The sequence below is a fragment of the Nycticebus coucang genome, chromosome 3 (assembly GCF_027406575.1).
Source record: "Nycticebus coucang isolate mNycCou1 chromosome 3, mNycCou1.pri, whole genome shotgun sequence".
NCBI classification, from domain to species: domain Eukaryota; kingdom Metazoa; phylum Chordata; class Mammalia; order Primates; family Lorisidae; genus Nycticebus; species Nycticebus coucang.
In genome coordinates, this window is record NC_069782.1 from 10,852,202 (window position 1) to 10,868,948 (window position 16,747).

At 53.9% G+C, this 16,747-nt stretch overlaps 2 protein-coding genes across 5 annotated transcripts; one reads left to right on the forward strand and one right to left on the reverse strand.

Moving 5' to 3' along the window:
- The first annotated feature begins 250 nt into the window (after nt 1–250).
- Nucleotides 251–7,606, forward strand: LGALS2 (galectin 2). 3 transcript variants are annotated; one of them, XM_053584028.1, is made up of 4 exons: nt 251–425; nt 4,656–4,738; nt 7,137–7,296; nt 7,411–7,606. In XM_053584028.1, exons 1-4 carry the CDS (start codon nt 420–422, stop codon nt 7,555–7,557), a joined length of 396 nt encoding a protein of 131 aa, XP_053440003.1. In that variant the 5' UTR covers nt 251–419; the 3' UTR covers nt 7,558–7,606. The 3 variants fall into 3 exon arrangements, with proteins under 3 accessions (XP_053440003.1, XP_053440004.1, XP_053440002.1); XM_053584029.1 differs by lacking the exon at nt 251–425 and adding an exon at nt 1,341–1,437; XM_053584027.1 differs by lacking the exon at nt 251–425 and adding an exon at nt 1,357–1,479.
- A 539-nt stretch (nt 7,607–8,145) lies between these two features.
- Nucleotides 8,146–16,392, reverse strand: CDC42EP1 (CDC42 effector protein 1). 2 transcript variants are annotated; one of them, XM_053584019.1, is made up of 3 exons: nt 16,091–16,392; nt 10,629–11,382; nt 8,146–9,336 (listed from the first exon to the last, which is right to left on the reverse strand). In XM_053584019.1, the coding sequence occupies exons 2-3, from the start codon at nt 11,089–11,091 to the stop codon at nt 8,756–8,758; spliced, it is 1,044 nt and encodes a 347-aa protein (XP_053439994.1). In that variant the 5' UTR covers nt 11,092–11,382; nt 16,091–16,392; the 3' UTR covers nt 8,146–8,755. The 2 variants fall into 2 exon arrangements, with proteins under 2 accessions (XP_053439994.1, XP_053439995.1); XM_053584020.1 differs by lacking the exon at nt 16,091–16,392 and adding an exon at nt 11,485–13,758.
- Between the last annotated feature and the right edge of the window lie 355 nt (nt 16,393–16,747).

Sequence of the window (16,747 nt, forward strand, 5' to 3'; positions counted from 1 at the left end):
AGAAAAGTAATAGAGAAAAAATTTAAGACTCTGAAAATCAATCATGACATCAGGGAAAATGAGAGGCTTAGACAAAGCAAGTCTCTCTTTTCGCTGATGATGAAGCCAGATGCAGTGAAAGAGGTTGGGAGCCCTGTGGAGCTGGGGCTGCCTGCTCTGGGCTTGTGGGAACGCTGAAGGACTGGGCTGCAGGGAGGTGGGAGGGATGCTCGGGATTGGCTGGGGTGGGGCAGGCTGAAGAGCCTTCAGGACTGGGAGATGCAGGCAGGCAGATAGCTGGGTAGAAGGGGCCAAAGTCCTCATTTATGGCCTTGGGGGAGTTAATGTATAATATTCTGAGATATAAGCTTAACCACAAGGCAAGACCCTGAGCACAAGCCTCAAGGAGCTGCTGGGAGCTGCTGCCAGGAGCTGTCACCATGTCGGTGAGGACCCAGCTCCCCTAACCTTCCCCTCTATTCATCTGTGTCTTTGCCTGGGTGGGGGGCACTTGGGAAAAGCATTGCTGCCCCTCCCTACGTCTCAGTTTTCCTATCTGTATAGTAAAGAAGCAGCACCCTCATCGGGAAGCCTGTGGGAAATGCAGACTTTTTTTTTTGTTTCTGTTTTTGGCCGGGGCTGGGTTTGAACCTGCCACCTCTGGCATATGGGGCTGGTGCCCTACTCCTTTGAGCCATAGGCACCACCCCAGGAAATGCAGACTTGCAGACTTGGCATCAGTGATTTCTGCCTCCTCTGCCACCATCCTTCAGGGAACCTGAGGCTTCCTCTCTGCCCTCAGTTTTCTCACTAGTAATAATAGTGGTAATAATAACAACAACAACAACTGCTTATAAAGATGAAGAATATGAGGCTCAGAGATTAAATTGCCCAAGGTCACAACCTGTAAATTGCAGGGTGTTGAGTGGATCCCCTTTGAAGTCCCTGATTTTTTTTAGCCTTTATTTTTATTTATTAATTTGTTTATTCTCATCTTCTTTTTTTTTGAGACAGAGTTCTCAAAAAAAAAGAGTTCATTCTCTTACCCAGGCTAGAGTGCCCTGGTGGTACCCTGGCTCACAGCAACTTCAGATTTCTGGGCATAAGCCATCTTCCTGCCTCAGCCTCCCAAGTAGCCGGGACTACAGGTGCCTGCTATAATGCCCGGCTATTTTTTTTTTTCTATTTTTAGTAGAGATGGGGTCTCACTCTTGCTCAGGCTGGTCTCAAACTCCTGAGCTCAAGTGAGCCTCCTTCGTTGGGCTCCCAGAGTGCTAGGATTACAGGTGTGAGCCATTGCACCCGACCTGTCTCCGTCTTTACAGGGCCTTCTGCTCTGTGTGTCTCTGTCTCTGGGCCAGATTTCACAGGATCCTCCCTAAACCAGCACGACCTCATCTTGACTTGATGACATTTGCAAAGATCCTATGTGAAACAGATGACATTCACAAGTTCTAGGTGGATATGGATTTGGGGGGGCACACTACTCAACCCATGCAGGTAGGATGCAGGATGTGGACATATGACAGGGGGATCTGCATGGAGTGGCCAGTGCTCTCCTTGCCCTGCCTCTCAGGAAAGGCCCTTGCGGCCTGGAGACTTTCCTGGCCTCCTTCTGGTCACCCCTCTCCTCCTTTTTTTTTTCCTTGTTCTTCTCCAGAGTCCATCCGATACACATCCCTTATATTACAGATGGGGAAACCAAGACCTAGGAGGAGGCTCAGTCAGTTAGGGGCAGAGCCAGAAAGACCCCTGGGCCTCTCAACTCCCAGCCCCCCAGTTCTCCAGTCTGGGAACCACACCTGCCTCCACCCAGCTCTGCCTCCTTCTCTGGGCCTTAGATTTTGTTGAGTGGGGCCAGGTTTCCAGGCCTGCACACGCCCACAATCTCAGCATCCCTGTTTGTCCAAATGTACCCCTGACCTGGACTTTTGAGGGCCCCTGAAACAGCCCCACCCTCATTCTTGGGGGTTCTGGGTTCTTCCTCTTCAGCCAGGCAGCTCCCAGAATTGCAAGGAAAGCAGAGGGTGTTTCTTCCCACCCCAGTCCCAGCTCTGCCGTCCCACCTTGGCTGTCCCAGGGTCCTGGGCGTATGGGGAAGATCACTGGGAGGATACAGGGAGCCTTCCTGACAGCTGGAAGGTGACACAGGTGTCACACGTGTGTCTGCAGAGCACGTCTGTGAGCACCTACAGTGTAGCAGACACACGCGTGTTCTTCATCTCTCCTGAACCCCTTGGGAGGAACTGTGCTTGTCCTCACTGGATAACCTCATCTCCAAGCAGTGATCTTCATCTGTCAGTGAAGAGGTTGAAGGAGAATTTCTTTTTTGTTTTGAGACAGAGTTTCACTGTGTCGCCCTCTTTAGAGTGCTGTAATGTCACAGCTCACAGCAACCTCCAACTCTTGGGCTTAAACGATTCTCTTGCCTCAGCCTCCCAAGTAGCTGGGACTACAGGCGCCCGCCACAATGCCCAGCTATTTTTTGTTGCAGCTGTCATTGTTGTTTAGCTGGCCGGGCTGGAACCTTCCAGCCTCGGTGTATGTGTCCCCGACGTACTCACTGAGCTACCGGTGCCAAGCCAACTGAAGGAGAATTTTAATCCCATCTGTCTGGTTCTGTAATGTGGATCCAACAGCTGAATTTAGCGGGGAACTGATGGTTTAGGCTCCAGCCTCCAAATCCTACTTTCCCTAAAGTAGGGAGATTTTGCCCTGAGGGGACATCTGGCTGTCCCTGGAGATACTTTGGTTGTCACAACAGGGATGGGGATGTCACAACTGGTTGCATCCAGTGGGTACAGGCCAGGGATACTGTGCAATATCCTCCTACAGGATGGCCCCATGACAAAGAACGATTGGGCCACAAAGGCCAGCAGAGCAGAGGCAGAGGCGCCTGTGTCTGACCGGCCTCCCTTCTGCCCCACTCTCTGGTGGTGTTGCCTTTCAGGCCTGCCTTTTGGAACGTGCTGCCTCTGGCAGAGCCAGACACTGTCTTCCAGCCCCACCCTTGCGTGTGAACCAGCAGATCGCTTCTTCCTTCACAGAGAGGTGGTTGCCAGCAGGAGCGTGCTGATCACCCTCCACTGTCACTGCCCTTGACTCATGGCCAAGTGCCCCAGTCAGACCGACAAGTTGGTTCAGGGCTTCTGAGATGATGCTTGCTCAAAAAAAAAAAATCCAAAAAACATAAAAACATGTCAGTAAATAGAAATCCCACCACATAAAAGTGTTCTCCTATAAGTTGTTCTAAAATCTTTGGTGCCTGTCAAGTTCTGTTCAGCCTCAGTCATGGGCACAGAAAGTGGACATTTTCTCAGTCTTGGGAAATGGACTCTGAAACCCAGTTTTGAGATGCTCCTTATTAACCAAACTGCAGAGGGAGGAAGCTTCTGCTGCATAGAACTCAGGTTCTGCCCCAGGTCCTCTGGAAAAAGAAGGAGTGGATGAATAATAGTGGTGATAAATAAAACTAGCCAGGCATTGTGGCAGGCACTGGCCCAGCTACTCAGAGGCTGAGGCAAGAGGATCCCAGGAGTTTGGGGTTTCTGTGAACTAGGCTGATGTTGTCACAGCAACCTAGCCTGGCAATTCTCCCCCCCAAAAAGAAAGAAGAAATCAAAATAATGGTCACCCCTCCATTTGCCTGTAGTCTATGCCAGGCCTTTTGCTTGAGACTTCACAAATAATCTCAATTCCTTTCCCATCTTGGTGCCTCCAACAGTGTCACACAATGGATACTCACCAATTACTTATTTATTTTTTAGATGGGGGTCTTACTATGTTGCCCAGGCTGGCCTTTAACTCTTGGGCTTAAACTATCCTCCCACCTCAGCCTCCTAAGTAGCTGTGACAATAGGCTTGAGCCACTGTACCTGGCTATACAGATTTTTTTTTTTTGCAGTTTTTGGCTGGGGCTGGGTTTGAACCCGCCACCTCCAGCATATGGGGCCGGCAGCCTATTCCTTTGAGCCACAGGTGCTGCCTTATTTTTTGTGATTTTTTTTGGCTGGGGCTGGGTTTGAACCCGCCACCTCCGGCATATGGGACCGGCGCCCTACTCCTTGAGCCACAGGCGCCGCCCTTTGCAGATGTTTTGTAATGAAGAAATTAAATCAGTCCATTTTTCAGAAGGGGGAAGTGAGTTTGGAGAGAGACTTTTATGGACATATTCAGACCTGGGACTTATGGAGTTTTATAGATTCTTAGTTTGGGATGGGCCGTGACCTGCATGAATGCCTCTGAAAATACAGGCATTTTCTGTACCATATACTTGTTTCTGGGATTCTGCTAAGGGCAGAAGGACTTCATCACTTACTTGAACATTTCAGGGAACTTCAAGATCAGCAAGAACCACTCTACCCATTTAATAGATGAGTAAACTGAGGCTTCCTCATCTGGTCCCTGAGCCTTGGGCTGGGGTGAATGAAAGCAAGGCAGAGAGGGCGGGGGGGCAGAAAGGGCAAGGGGGTGCTCAGAGAGCCCTGATTGGAGTGCTCTGACCTTTCCAGGCTCGGTGCCCTCACATGTCCCCACATGGGCAGAGGGTTATGAGACCTGTGGCCAGGTGGAGAGATGGATGATGCCATAAATGGGTTTTACCAGCAGAAGAGTGCTGGGTGCATGTGACCAATTTTCTGCGGAGACTCTAGTGAAATGTTTCTCTGTTGGCCCAGGGGGAATTTGACATTAGAAACATGAACATGAAGCCGGGGACAACCCTGAAGATCAAGGGCAGGATTGCTGATAACACTGATGGGTGAGTGAGGTTGAGGGTGGTATCTGAAGCCTGGAGCATGCAGGGCGGGTGGGGCTGGCAGGGCAGCCCTATAAAATGGTCAGATGAGAGCAACTTCAGGCCAAGGGGCCTTTTGCACACCCTTCCTCTTTCCCCACCCCTGCCATGGGGCTGCCATGGGGCTCGGCGCCTGTAGCTCAAGCAGCTAAAGTGCCAGCCACATAGCCCAGAGCTGGTGGGTTCGATTCCAGCCTGGGCCTGCCAAACAACAATGACAACTGCAACCAAAAAATAGCTGGGCGTTGTGGCGGGCGCCTATAGTCCCAGCTATTTGGGAGGCTGAGGCAAGAGAATCGCTTAAGCCCAAGAGTTTGAGGTTGCTGTGAGCTGTGATGCCAGAGCACTCTACTCAGGGCAACAGCTTGAGGCTGTCTCAGAAAAAAAAGAAAAAGTGGGGGGCAGCACCTGTGGCTCAAGGAGTAGGGTGCCCGCCCCATATGCCAGAAATGGTGGGTTCAAACCTGGCCCTGGCCAAAAACTGCAACAATAAATAAATAAATAAATAAAATAAATAAAAAATAAAAGTGTTGGGCGGTGCCTATGGCTCGGTGAGTAGGGCGCTGGCCCCATATACCGGAGGTGGCAGGTTTAAACCCGGCCCGGACCAAAAATGGCAAAAAAGGGTGGCGCCTGCGGCTCAGTGAGTAGGGTGCCGGCCCCATATACCGAGGGTGGCGGGTTCAAACCCAGCCCCGGCCAAACTGCAACAAAAAAATAGCCGGGCGTTGTGGCAGGCGCCTGTAGTCCCAGCTGCTCGGGAGGCTGAGGCAGGAGAATCGCGTAAGCCCAAGAGTTAGAGGTTGCTGTGAGCCATGTGACGCCACAGCACTCTACTGAGGGCGGTACAGTGAGACTCTGTCTCTACAAAAAAAAAAAAAAAGGCAAAAAAAATAAAAATAAAAATAAAAAAATAAAAGTGTTTAAAGAAAAGTTCTCTTACAATACAAAAAAAGAAAGCATTTTAAAAAATACTTGTAAAAAAAAAAGAAAAAAATGGTCTGAGGCTGCATTTGGGGGCCCACAGAATTTCAGAGCTGACGCCACATGCTCTGTTCCTTGGCCCCAACAGCCACTGAATTGGCAGGTGGAGAAGCTCCTGGAACTCTGTCTGGTTCCCTAAGGGTCAGGTGTCTCTACTAAGAGCCCAAACCCCCCAAAGATACTGTCCTCTTACCCAGCTGAGTGGCCAAAGAACTGCCTTTCCTTCACATTCAATCAAGGCAGCCACCAGGGGTCGCAGGGTGGCCTCGTTTGCATCCTGGTGATTAGAACCAGAGGCATTTCCCCAATTTCCCCACTCTGCGCATCGGTTCTCATGCCTGCAGACCAGTGTCAGTGGGTCTTGGACTGCTCTCTGTCCACTTTGGATTCAGGAGGGGGTGGGCAGATGGATGGGGGTAATAGCCAAGAGAAAAATGATTCCTTTCTCCTAGATGATGGGAAATCCCTGGTCTGAGCCTCCTGCATGAAGATGCCCCACAATCCAGAATGCCATCTTTTTAGGGACTATGAGAGTCTAACCCAGGCTCCTGTAGTCATCCTCTCATGAAGTCACACAACCCGTTTGCATATCTCTAGTAACAGGGAGCTCACTGCCTTAGGTTGTCTACTGTGTGCAGCCAAAATTTCGTGGGTTGGCAGATATTTAAGGACAACAATACTCCCTCCCAGGATACACACCCCCAATTCTGGAAGCTATCACTATCAGTTACGCTTCTGTTCCAAAGGGTATGTGCTACCATATTGCCAAGTCTGAGCAGGTTGTCACCTCCCTTGTTTTGAGGCACAGATCTCGATGAACACCACCTTTCTTTGGTGATTCTTCCAGCTTATTATGGTCAACCAAAACCCTCCAACACAAGTTGTTTTTATTTTAAAGTATAATTTCCATTTTATTTTTTTCCAAAGGATAGTTTTTCTTCAGTCCTCAAGGACTCACCTCCCTACGTGAGCTTTGGTGGAGGTCATGGGGCAGCACTCGCGGGTCTAAATAGGGGTGGCGTGTTTGGTCCTCACTGGCTACCCAAGAACGGTTCCTGACGACCTTGCTGTGAAGGGCAAAGCTTGCGCAGTAATGCAGCTTCACAGAGAGTTCGGGAAGCACATAGGCCTCGGCCACTCACTTCAGAAATATCCCTGACAGCTGCAGCCTCTACTGTGTTCTGAGTGACAAACTTCTTTATAGCGTTAGGCAAGTATCGGGTGCAGTTTCTGCAGGCTGCACTTGGTCACGGCCCTTTTTGGTACAACCGTTGTTCCTTTTCTTTATTATCTTGGAAGTGAGGACTCGAAAGAGCAACACAAGCTGTTTTGCCCAACCCAGACCCCTACACCTCACATGTTATCCCTTCCCCTGCAGCTTTACGATTAACCTGGGCCAGGCCTCAGATAAGCTGAACCTGCACTTCAACCCTCGCTTCAAGGAATCCACCATTGTCTGCAACTCACTGGATGGCAGCCAATGGGGACAAGAGAAACGGGAAGATCACCCGTGCTTCAGCCCAGGGTCAGAGGTCAAGGTGAAGTTAAAAGGGAAAGGGATCAGGGGAGGATGTCAAGAGGACACACACCCTTGGGCCACCACCCTGGCATGCTTCCTGCCTCCTTGACACCCTCACTCCTCTCCCCCGCAGTTCACTGTGACCTTTGAGAGTGACAAATTCAACGTGAAGCTGCCAGATGGGCACCAGATGACCTTTCCCAACAGGCTGGGCAACAGCCACCTTAACTACCTGGGTGTGAGGGGGGGGTTCAGCGTCTCCTCCTTCAAGGTAGAGTGAGTACGCATGCTGCGCCTCATCAGAATAAAAGACCCGGGCCTGTATCCCATTCCTGAGTCTTCTTCTGAGTCACAGCAGGATCTGTCCATCTACCCTCATGCAGTTCCTATCACTCTGATCCCATTTTCCTCCCTCAAGATCAAGAGCAAACAAAACAACCCCCTTGTAGACTTTCTGTGGCAGGCTTCCTGTGCATTCTAAAGCTCTTGACATATTCATGATACAGGGGAGGACAGTGAGGCACAAGGACACAGGACTGCCAAGTGGGAAGGCTGAGACATGCTCCTAACAGCTCTGAGGACGTGTACTCCAGCCTACCAGCCCCCATTATCACCAGAACAAATGCCAGGCTGGGATTACGGAATAGCCCCAGCCCTGAACTGCAGATAAGGACTCCCACCTGGCCTCTTATCTCAGGGACATTCCAGGCTGGTTAGTCATTACTCTTGCCTTGGCTGTCCACACCCCTCCCCTGCTGGGGGCCTACAGGGGGGTCCTTGGCTTTACAAACTTCCCAGAGGGGAGGGTATTTAAGCAGGTGGAGCTACACACTGTTCTCCCAGGTCTCCAAGCGTCTTGCAGGACACCTTTTATCAAAAAAGCTTTTTAATCAGCCTCCAGAGGAAGGTCTGGGGTGGTGGGAAGGTGGGATTTCTCCCTGTGAGGTCACATCTGACCTTTCTGTGAGGCTTCTCGGCAGGTGGAAGGCTGGGGTGGGGATGTTGGTGAAGCAGCCTGGGATTGGGCTTTCAGGGGTACAGTGGGGACCCTCTTGGGGCTGCTGGTCCCTTTGGGAGGAGACACAGTGGCCCTGTGTGGTTCACTCCCCACCCCCTGACCAACAAGGACAGCTTCGTAGGGCACAAAGGCAGCACTGTGTGGCTGGGCCCTCCTGCAAGCAGGGGTGGCATAGGGTGGGGCCTAAGGAATGGCTACTGGGTCCAGAGTAGCAGTGGGGGAGACGGCCAACTTGGCAGGGCCCACCAGGAGCACCCAGGTCCCAGAGCAAGCCCCATCTTCCCTGTTTTTCCCAGGTCTGTCCTGCAGAGAGAGAGGGATGAGTTTGTAGGCATCTTGGCTTCTCTCTCTGGTCTGGTAGGAGGAGGGGCTGCTAGGTGAGAAGGGGCTGGCTTTGCACCTGGGCCCTTCAGAGAGGGGCCCAAGGCTAGGCGGGGTCCTGAGCCCATGCCCCACCCACTCACACCTTAACCTCATCATCCTCCTCGGTGTCAGCAAACTGGAAGGTGTTTGCTTGCACTGTGGTGGGTACTGGGGTCCTGTTGCCTGCCTGGGGCACCTGCTCCTCCTCCAGGCTTTCCCAGGAGGGAGCCTGGGGCAGCACCCCCACCAGCTCACGCTGAGCATCCATCTTGGAGTAGTGATGGCCACCCTGCCAGCCTGCCCCCCAGTGCCTGCTGAGGGCCGGGTCAGTGGCTACTGGGGGACCCTCCCCCACTGGGCTGGTTCTCACCTCAGCCCCTGGGCCCAACCCAGCAGTCACCCCATTGGGACAGTGTCCACGGGGTGAGGGGCTTGCAGCAGGGGCTGAAGGGTTTGTGGTAGGGTTGAGGGACTCCGTTGCAGGGGCTTCGGAGAGGCTCATGACCCCTAGTAGCTCGCTGAGGAGAGAGGGCCCAAGGTCAAGGTCCAGGCGAAAGGACAAGAGAGAGTCAGAGCGACGCAGCTCGGGCCCGGGCTGGAAGGAACCATTGCGGTCTCCATCACAAGGCTTTTCAGAACGGGGCAGGCGGGAGATGGTACAGAACCCAGAGTCCAGGCCTGGAAGAGAAATAGGAAAGGGATCAGAGTTGGGGCCCTTGAGCAGGAAGTAGGGAGGAAAGAGGCAGGACCAGCCCTCGCTTGCTGTGTGGCCCCTGGCCCCTTCTTTGGCTTCAGTTTCTCCCATCTCTCCAATACAGTGAACCTGTGGCCTCTTGTCCTGTCAACCCTGAAAGCTGAAAATTGTCATATTCTTTATTTTGCAGATGAGGAAGGGGAGGGTCAGTTTGGATAAAGAGAGGGGCATGGCCCAACGCCACAGCATCTGGTAGGGTGGAGCCAAGCCTGCAATGTAAATCTCCCCAAAGCCTTAACTGTGAACTTGGCCAAGGTCCCTGTCCCCTGTCCTGGCACTGGCAGATACCTACCTATAGATGAATCCATGGCACCTGGGCAGGTTTGAAGATAAAGGATGGAACCAGGAGCCAGACTCAAAGGATAGGCATGTGCCTTCCAGAGGTTATCTGGTCAAGACCCTGCTCCCAGGACTACCTGGCCTGAGACATATGGGGCTGTTGTGAACCAGGCCTCAGTAGGGGTTCTGAGCAGCCCCCTTGGGCAGCAGCATTTGCGTATTCACCACAGGAATGGGGATGAAGCCGCAAGAGAATGACCACTAGGTGGCAGCAGGGGCCTATGGTTCCCAGGTCAGCAGCTCCTGCACACAGCGCAGGTGACACTCCTGGCAAGAAAGAGCCACTGGCTTGCATCTTTCTGAGTGGTTTTCCAAATTTGTCAAGTCACAGGAAGCTTTGTTCAAATAACAACAGCTTGGAGTCCTGAGCACTTACTATGTACCAGCCTCTGGGCCTTGCCTGGGACATGTACGATCTCACCGAATCTGAGCAAGATTCTAAGGGACTCATTATCCAGGCAAGGACTTGAACTTAGAGGTCATTTAGCTTTCTGGAAATCAGGAAGAACCAGCACTGGAACCCAGACCTGGTAACATCACCATGAGGGGGGCGCTCTGGTTGAGGGGGCGAAAAAGGGTGGGGTGGCCCAGCTGAGGTCCCAGACAGCGGGAAGAGTGCCCAGGACACACAGCAAGTTAGGGGCAGTTAGAACTCAAATTAAACTCTCTTCACTCTCAATCTGTGTGTTTTTTTTGGGGGGGTGAGCTGGTTCCTGCCTCTTTACCCCCTCCCTACCCATGGTTTGGGGTTTGGGCCTGACCTCCATGGAGTGATCAAGCGACTATGAGGAAAACAACTCACTTAGAGGCTTGGCAGAGCGACTGAGCTCCTCCAGGCCTCAGCCTCAGAATAGCGGGCAAATAACCCAGTCCTCACCATAATTGGAGCGGCCATCAGGGGAGCTGACAGGGCTGCCATCAAAGCTGAGCTTGCCCACCACGAGGCTGTCGTAGGTGGCCTGGTTGAGCTGGGGCAGGGAGATGGCATTCTTGATGATGGGGGAGATGGCAGGAGGAGCCGGTGAGGGTGTGGGTGGAGAAGCCATCCGCCGGGGTGGTGCCCCCACCCTCCGCACCTGCTGTAGCTTCTTGGCCAGGAAGCTGCGGGGTGAGCGATGGGTGCTCCTGGAGCTGCCACCATGGTTACTGAGGAAGGAGGTGTCACCAAAAACATCACCACCACGGCCCACGTGCATGGTGTGGCGGAAGTCCCCGAGTGGGGGGCTGATCATGTCTGCAGTCAGGCGCCTCTTTCCCTGTGAACTGGACACCCAGCCCACAGGCGAGAGCTTTCCCAGGCTCATGGTTGGGGCTCCTCCGGCCCCCTGGGGGCCCGGCATCAGCTCTGGCTGCTCACAACTCCTGGTCCATGCCCACCAGGGGCCAGGGGAGGGAGGGGACTGGGCTCAGGGTACACTTCTCAGCTTCTTTCCCCCTGAAGTGGAAAGGGGTGGATGGAGGCTTCCCTACAATGCTGCCTCCGAATGCTGAGACTATAAGGGGTCCATGCTTGTCCCTTCCTGAGGCCTGGCTCCCAGACCTGTGGAAGCAGCTGCAGATGTTCTATCCGAGAGCAGAGAAGGCATGAGATGTGCCTCCAAGGTGGCTGGCTCCTCTCCAACGGTGGAGGCCTGGAAGGAAGACAGGACAGTGACTGATGGCAGGCCTGCGGCAGAGAAGGAAATACTGGTTCTAAACATTAGCGGCTAAAGAGGAGAGACAGTTATACCCACCAACATGCCAGAGAGGACCCACTAAATGCTGAACGAAAGCCAGACATGAAGGACATATGTGAATCCACGTATGGAAAGGTCAAGAACAGGCAAATCCAATTGACAGCAGCAGAAATCAGAATTGTAGTTGTCGCTGAGTAGGTACTGCCTGAGTGGTGTCCAAAAAACTCATGAAACGGTGCACTTAAGATGAGTATCCATAAAAACTGGAAATGATGGGGCCACTTACAAGGCATTTACTAAGTGTGAATGCCTCACCTGCATCATCATTTAAAGGCACACAACAGTCTGGACCAGACCTGGGAAACTGTGGCACAAAGGAACATGCGAATGACTTGCCCGAGGCTACACAGTAGGAAATAGTGACACATACCCCCAAATCCCAGAGCCCTTAAGCCCCAGGTTATACTGCCTCCTGCTGGTGTGCTGAGCAAGGCACCTCCCTTCTCTGTGGGGTAAAATTTCTTCCACCCAGAGGAACCAGGAGGGAGGAGGAGACTGCCAAGTCTTTGTGAACTGCTGTGTAAACAGCCAGAGCAAAGGTTCCTCCAAACCCTCTGGCTCCAAGGTGCTTCCTGGAAAAAAGATCCTGTGGTCAAAAGTGGCTTTTCCCTGCTGCCCCTCCACGTGTGAGCATATTCAAGGTTTGAGAAGGCCTGTGGAAAAGAACTTTATTGATGTAGGACCCTTGGTGTCAGGGAACAGATTTTGGAAAAACTAAGCTGCTGCCAAAAGCTAGCTATTCCTTGTCTGACTCTGCCTTCCTGATCTCTCCCACACCTTCCCTGGTCCCAAACTTGTCAAGTATCTCTTAGTCTGACCCCTTCCTTCTAGCATCATACAAAGTCCAGGCTAGAGAGCACCTGTGATCCTATGGCCCAATCTCTCCTTCTCCTGTGGCCCAGAGAGGGCAAGGCTGCTCAATGTCAGATTGAGAGAGCTAGTTGAGACTTGAACTCAGAGCCTCTGACTCACACAAGCCCTTGACTGGCTTGGGGAGCCTGGTCTTGTCTCCTCAGGTCGGCAACACATTCTGAGGGTGGGGCAGCTGCCTGGATTTTCCTGCCTTCCTCCCTCCAGCACCCAGCCTGGGCTCTTTACTTGACAAGTGCCAAATCACTACCAGTTTAATCACAGGAGCTCTCTGCGATAACCTTCATGCCAAGGGGCTATCCCCCCCCTTCTGAGAATAGTGAAGGGAGGCCAAGAACTCAGTGTCCTCATAGTGTGACCTTGGACAAGTCATTTACCTCCGCAGGCCTGAGACCTCAGGTGATAAAAGTTGATCAAGATAACAATCCTTAACAGGAACACCTAAATCTGAATCTCAACCTTTTTTTTCCCTTTAAACCACTGCAGCTACCTCTAATCTCAGTACTACCCTTCTAGCGTTATTTGAAATTCAAAATAGGTTAAATAACAAGATAAAAACAAAGAAGGCAAAAGGACAAAGCTTGCTTTGTTTTCTGACTACATTCTCTTTCCTTCCCACCATCTGATCCTCCCCCAACCCAGACTCCTCCCCCTGGGGGGGCCCTTCTGAATCATCCCTTTCCCTGGCACCCCCAGCACCAGCTCTGAGAAGTCCTCGTGGAATGTTTGCTGAAGTTATGAAGCGAGCTGCAGTTGGCCAACCATTACATGATGTCATCTGATTCTCCAACAGCCTCCCAGAGCTGGAGGGTCAGCCCATTTTACAGGGAGAATGAGGTTCAGATGGAAGGGACCTGTCCAAGGTTATGTTGCAGGTACATGGCCAGAACCAGGTTTCTCTGTTCAGCAGAGATTGTGATGACTCTGTGGGGGAAGGCACTAGGAGTGAGGTGGGCGTCACTCAGTGAAATGTCATGTAGCAGGGCCAACTGTGTCTGCCATGTGGCCACAGCTACCGTACTCCTACCCCCAACTAAAGGGGCTCCTGCCAACCCCCATGGCCACTTTCTTTCTTTCTTTTTTTTTTGAGACAGAGTCTCACTTTGTCACCCTCAGTAGAGGGCTGTGACATCACAGCAACTCAAATTCTTGGGCTCAGGCTTGGTGCCTGTGGCTCAAGCGGCTAAGGCACCAGCCACATACACCTGAGCCGGTGGGTTCAAATCCTGCCTGGGCTGCCAAACAACAATGACAGCTGCAACCAAAAAATAGCTGGGCATTGTGGCGGGTGTCTATAGTCCCAGCTACTTGGGAGGCGGAGGCAGGAGAATTGAGCCCAGGAGTTGGAGGTTGCTGTGAACTGTGATGCCACGGCACTCTACCCAGGGCAACAACTTGAGGCTGTCTCAAAAAAAAAAAAAAAAAAAATTCTTGGGCTCAAGCGATTCTCTTGCCTCAGCCTACAGAGTAGTAGGTGGACTATAGGCCACCGCCATAACGTCCAGCTACCCCACAGCCACTTTGACTTGGGAGATCAGCTTTCTCCCCAACCTTGGGATGATCCCACCTCCCAAATGCTTCTGGGCACCTCCAAATAATACTCCCCCCACCCCACTGCGGTGGAGATCCTATAGCATCGTGGGGCTGAGGGCAGGGTACTGTCTTCCCACAGTATCTCAGGCAGGTCCCCTCCCAGGGTGGAAGATGTGAAGATACTGTAATTAAATGCCCAGATGCTGGAACAGAGCAGCCCTGGTTCAAAGCCAACACTTTTTACACTAATGTCTCTCATTCTAGGGGCCCTTGGTGACAGCCATATGGCACTGGATGCTGACTACAGGACATTTGCTGGCCATCCGGTGTGCCCTACCTGGCACTGGAGTAGGCAAAGCTCTGACTGTCCTGGTATCCCTGGTGTGTAAGGCTCACTTCCCCTCACCAACCTGGGAACACCACTTGTTAATGGTCAGAACACCCAATTTACACATGAAAAAATGAGGTTCAGAAACGAGACTGATTTACTGTAGGTCAAAGAACAAAAAAGTGGGGTGTCTAGGAGCTGGCCTAGGATTCCACCATCACTAGTAAATGCCCCAGGGTTGGGTGAAGACTGGGGAATGGGGAAGAGTTGTTGGAGTTGGTCACCCAGCACTGACCTCAGGAGAGGGCAGGCCTGGCAGGCAGAAGACTCAGCTCTGCAGATTCTGTGCCTGTGACTTGGGTGAGGTGATAGCCATGCAGACTCAGTGTTCCCTATAGTCCTTATATTTACCCAGTTGAGGACAGTCAGGGCCTGGGTACATGGCTTGAACTTACTCATGGGTGAGAAGGACACGGACAATTTTTGGGACTGGGGCAGGCACCGCGCTCTAGGAGAGGCCAACAGAGGCCGCTGTGGAGGCATAAGTGGTGGTGATGGTGGTGGGGGGAGACCAGGGACAGTGTGACCAGTGGCGAGGGCGGGGCGGCTGCACTCTGGCATTCACCTGAGGGTGACCCGCAGATTGTTCAGTAAGAGCAGCACCACGTCTCAACCTGGAGGCCACTGCTCAGGTGCACAGAACCTTCTTCCCGGCGTCCAGCTGGCTAACACCACCCGTGGCTGCTAGACATTGATGGGTCCCTGTCTCGGTTAGGGGGCTTCCTCAAACCTGCTCTGGCCCCTAAGATACAGGGGTAACGTCCTTGGGAACTAAATTCTCGTGCCCTTCAATGTCCGGCCTTTAAAGGTGGAGAGACTGCAAACTGAAGAGGGGACAGCCAGCTGTCTTCAGTCATGCTGCGGGGACCGACTCTCCTGCTCAGAGGGGGGAAGGAGGAGGGAGGCTCCACCGCAGACCAATAGGGAGCGCGGGGAGACGAGACGCGCTTCTTGAGTGACTACCCTGAGTTAGAGTCACAACAGCCCTCGACTCGGCGAGGCTTCGGCCGTGAGCCGGGTCTCGGGCTCCCACGCCACGTTGCGTGTCATTGGGGTATCCCTCCCAGCTAGTCCTTTCGTCTGAGCCTCAGTTTCGAGGTCTAGAAAAGGGGGTTCAAATTTCCCTGGTCTTGCAAACTTGAGGCACGGATAGAAAAATCAGAGGCAGCCGGGATTGAAGCCCGGGAAAGATATCAGCCATAAACCGTACTTAGGGGATTAAGAATGACTCGGGGGCGAGGGGGGGAAGGCACTAGGGTAGAACCGAGAGGGTCGCTCCGCGGGGAAGGGGCCGGCCGGCTGCCTTGGCCGGAGGGGAACCGGACGGGATGACCTCATCCGCCGCTCCAGCCTGGAATGCGGCGGTCGGGGAGGGGGCAGGGTGCCTGGTCCATCTCCCCAGCCCCCCAACTTCCCGCTCTCGGCGTCGGCCTCCGCCGAGGGGCCAGACATTTCGACGCATCTCCCCCTCCGCGTTCCTTCCCTCCCTCCCCGGCGCAGGAAGCAGCGTAGACGGCCCTCGGCTCTCCCCTTTCCCCACACTACACTTTCCCGCTCGTCCCCTCCAACTGTCTGCCCCCTCCGCCCGGCGGAAACGTGACAAAACAACCCGAAAACTTGGAGCGTCCCGGCGCGTCTCCGCGGCCGCGCCCGGCCTTCCTGCTGGCCCCGAGCGCGCCTCCCTAGCCTGGGCCCCCTCCTCCATGCCGGCCCCCAGGAGCCTAGGCGGGTGCGAAGGCCCCGGGGCGACGCGTCCCCGGGCGGGCGTCACGCCCCTTCGGCCTCGAGGGCCCGTGCGCCCGCGGCTGTTACCTTCTCTAGGCGAGCCTCGGGGGCGCGGGTGGAAGGGCGGACTCGTCGGCGACCGCGCGTCCCGGGTGGCAGTCCCGGAGAGTGGCTGGGCCGGTCTGCGCCGCCCTGGCCGCGGGCTCCGCAGGCTGGCTCGGGGCCGGGGGCGGGGTGTGGGCGCGCTCCCTCCTCCCGCCTCCCTCCTCCCGCCCGCGGGCAGGACCCGGCCCCCTCCCCGGCACCGTCCTCGCCTCGCGGAGCGCCGGCTAGAGCCAGAGGGGGCGCGGCGAGGGTGCCAGGCTGGGGCTCTGCCTGCCGCGGCCCGGGACGGGGCTAGAGGAGCCAGAGAATGTGCCGGCTGCGGGAGGGCGCTAGGGGAGGAGGCGATATTCCGGTCCTTGGCCGCCAACCCTTCCTCCACTGACTCCGTGCGTGGCCTTGGGGCGACCAGGAACGATAAAAATCTTTCTTATGGGGCCTCCAGCCACTCCCTGCGGGGAGTTTGGGGACCCAAGAAGCTTGATCGCAGAGGCCTTGAATGCCTATGCCTTTGGACCTTGAACTTTACAAGCGTGGGATACTCACCCTTCCCCCAACCCCTTCATTCCTTTCCGCCCAATATAGGGCTTTTGGGTGCTAGTGGGACACTTAGCCACGCTGGGGCTCAGACCTTGGCAGGCC

Coding starts and splice junctions, on each gene's coding strand:
- LGALS2 (XM_053584027.1), top strand. CDS start 1,444: ATGGATTTGGGGGGGCACACTACTCAACCCATGCAG. Junction 1,480..4,655: donor ACACTACTCAACCCATGCAG/GTAGGATGCAGG, acceptor CTGTTGGCCCAG/GGGGAATTTGACATTAGAAA. Junction 4,739..7,136: donor ATTGCTGATAACACTGATGG/GTGAGTGAGGTT, acceptor CTTCCCCTGCAG/CTTTACGATTAACCTGGGCC.
- CDC42EP1 (XM_053584019.1), bottom strand. CDS start 11,091: ATGCCGGGCCCCCAGGGGGCCGGAGGAGCCCCAACCATGAGCCTGGGA. Junction 9,337..10,628: donor TGATGGCCGCTCCAATTATG/GTGAGGACTGGG, acceptor TTTCTCTTCCAG/GCCTGGACTCTGGGTTCTGT.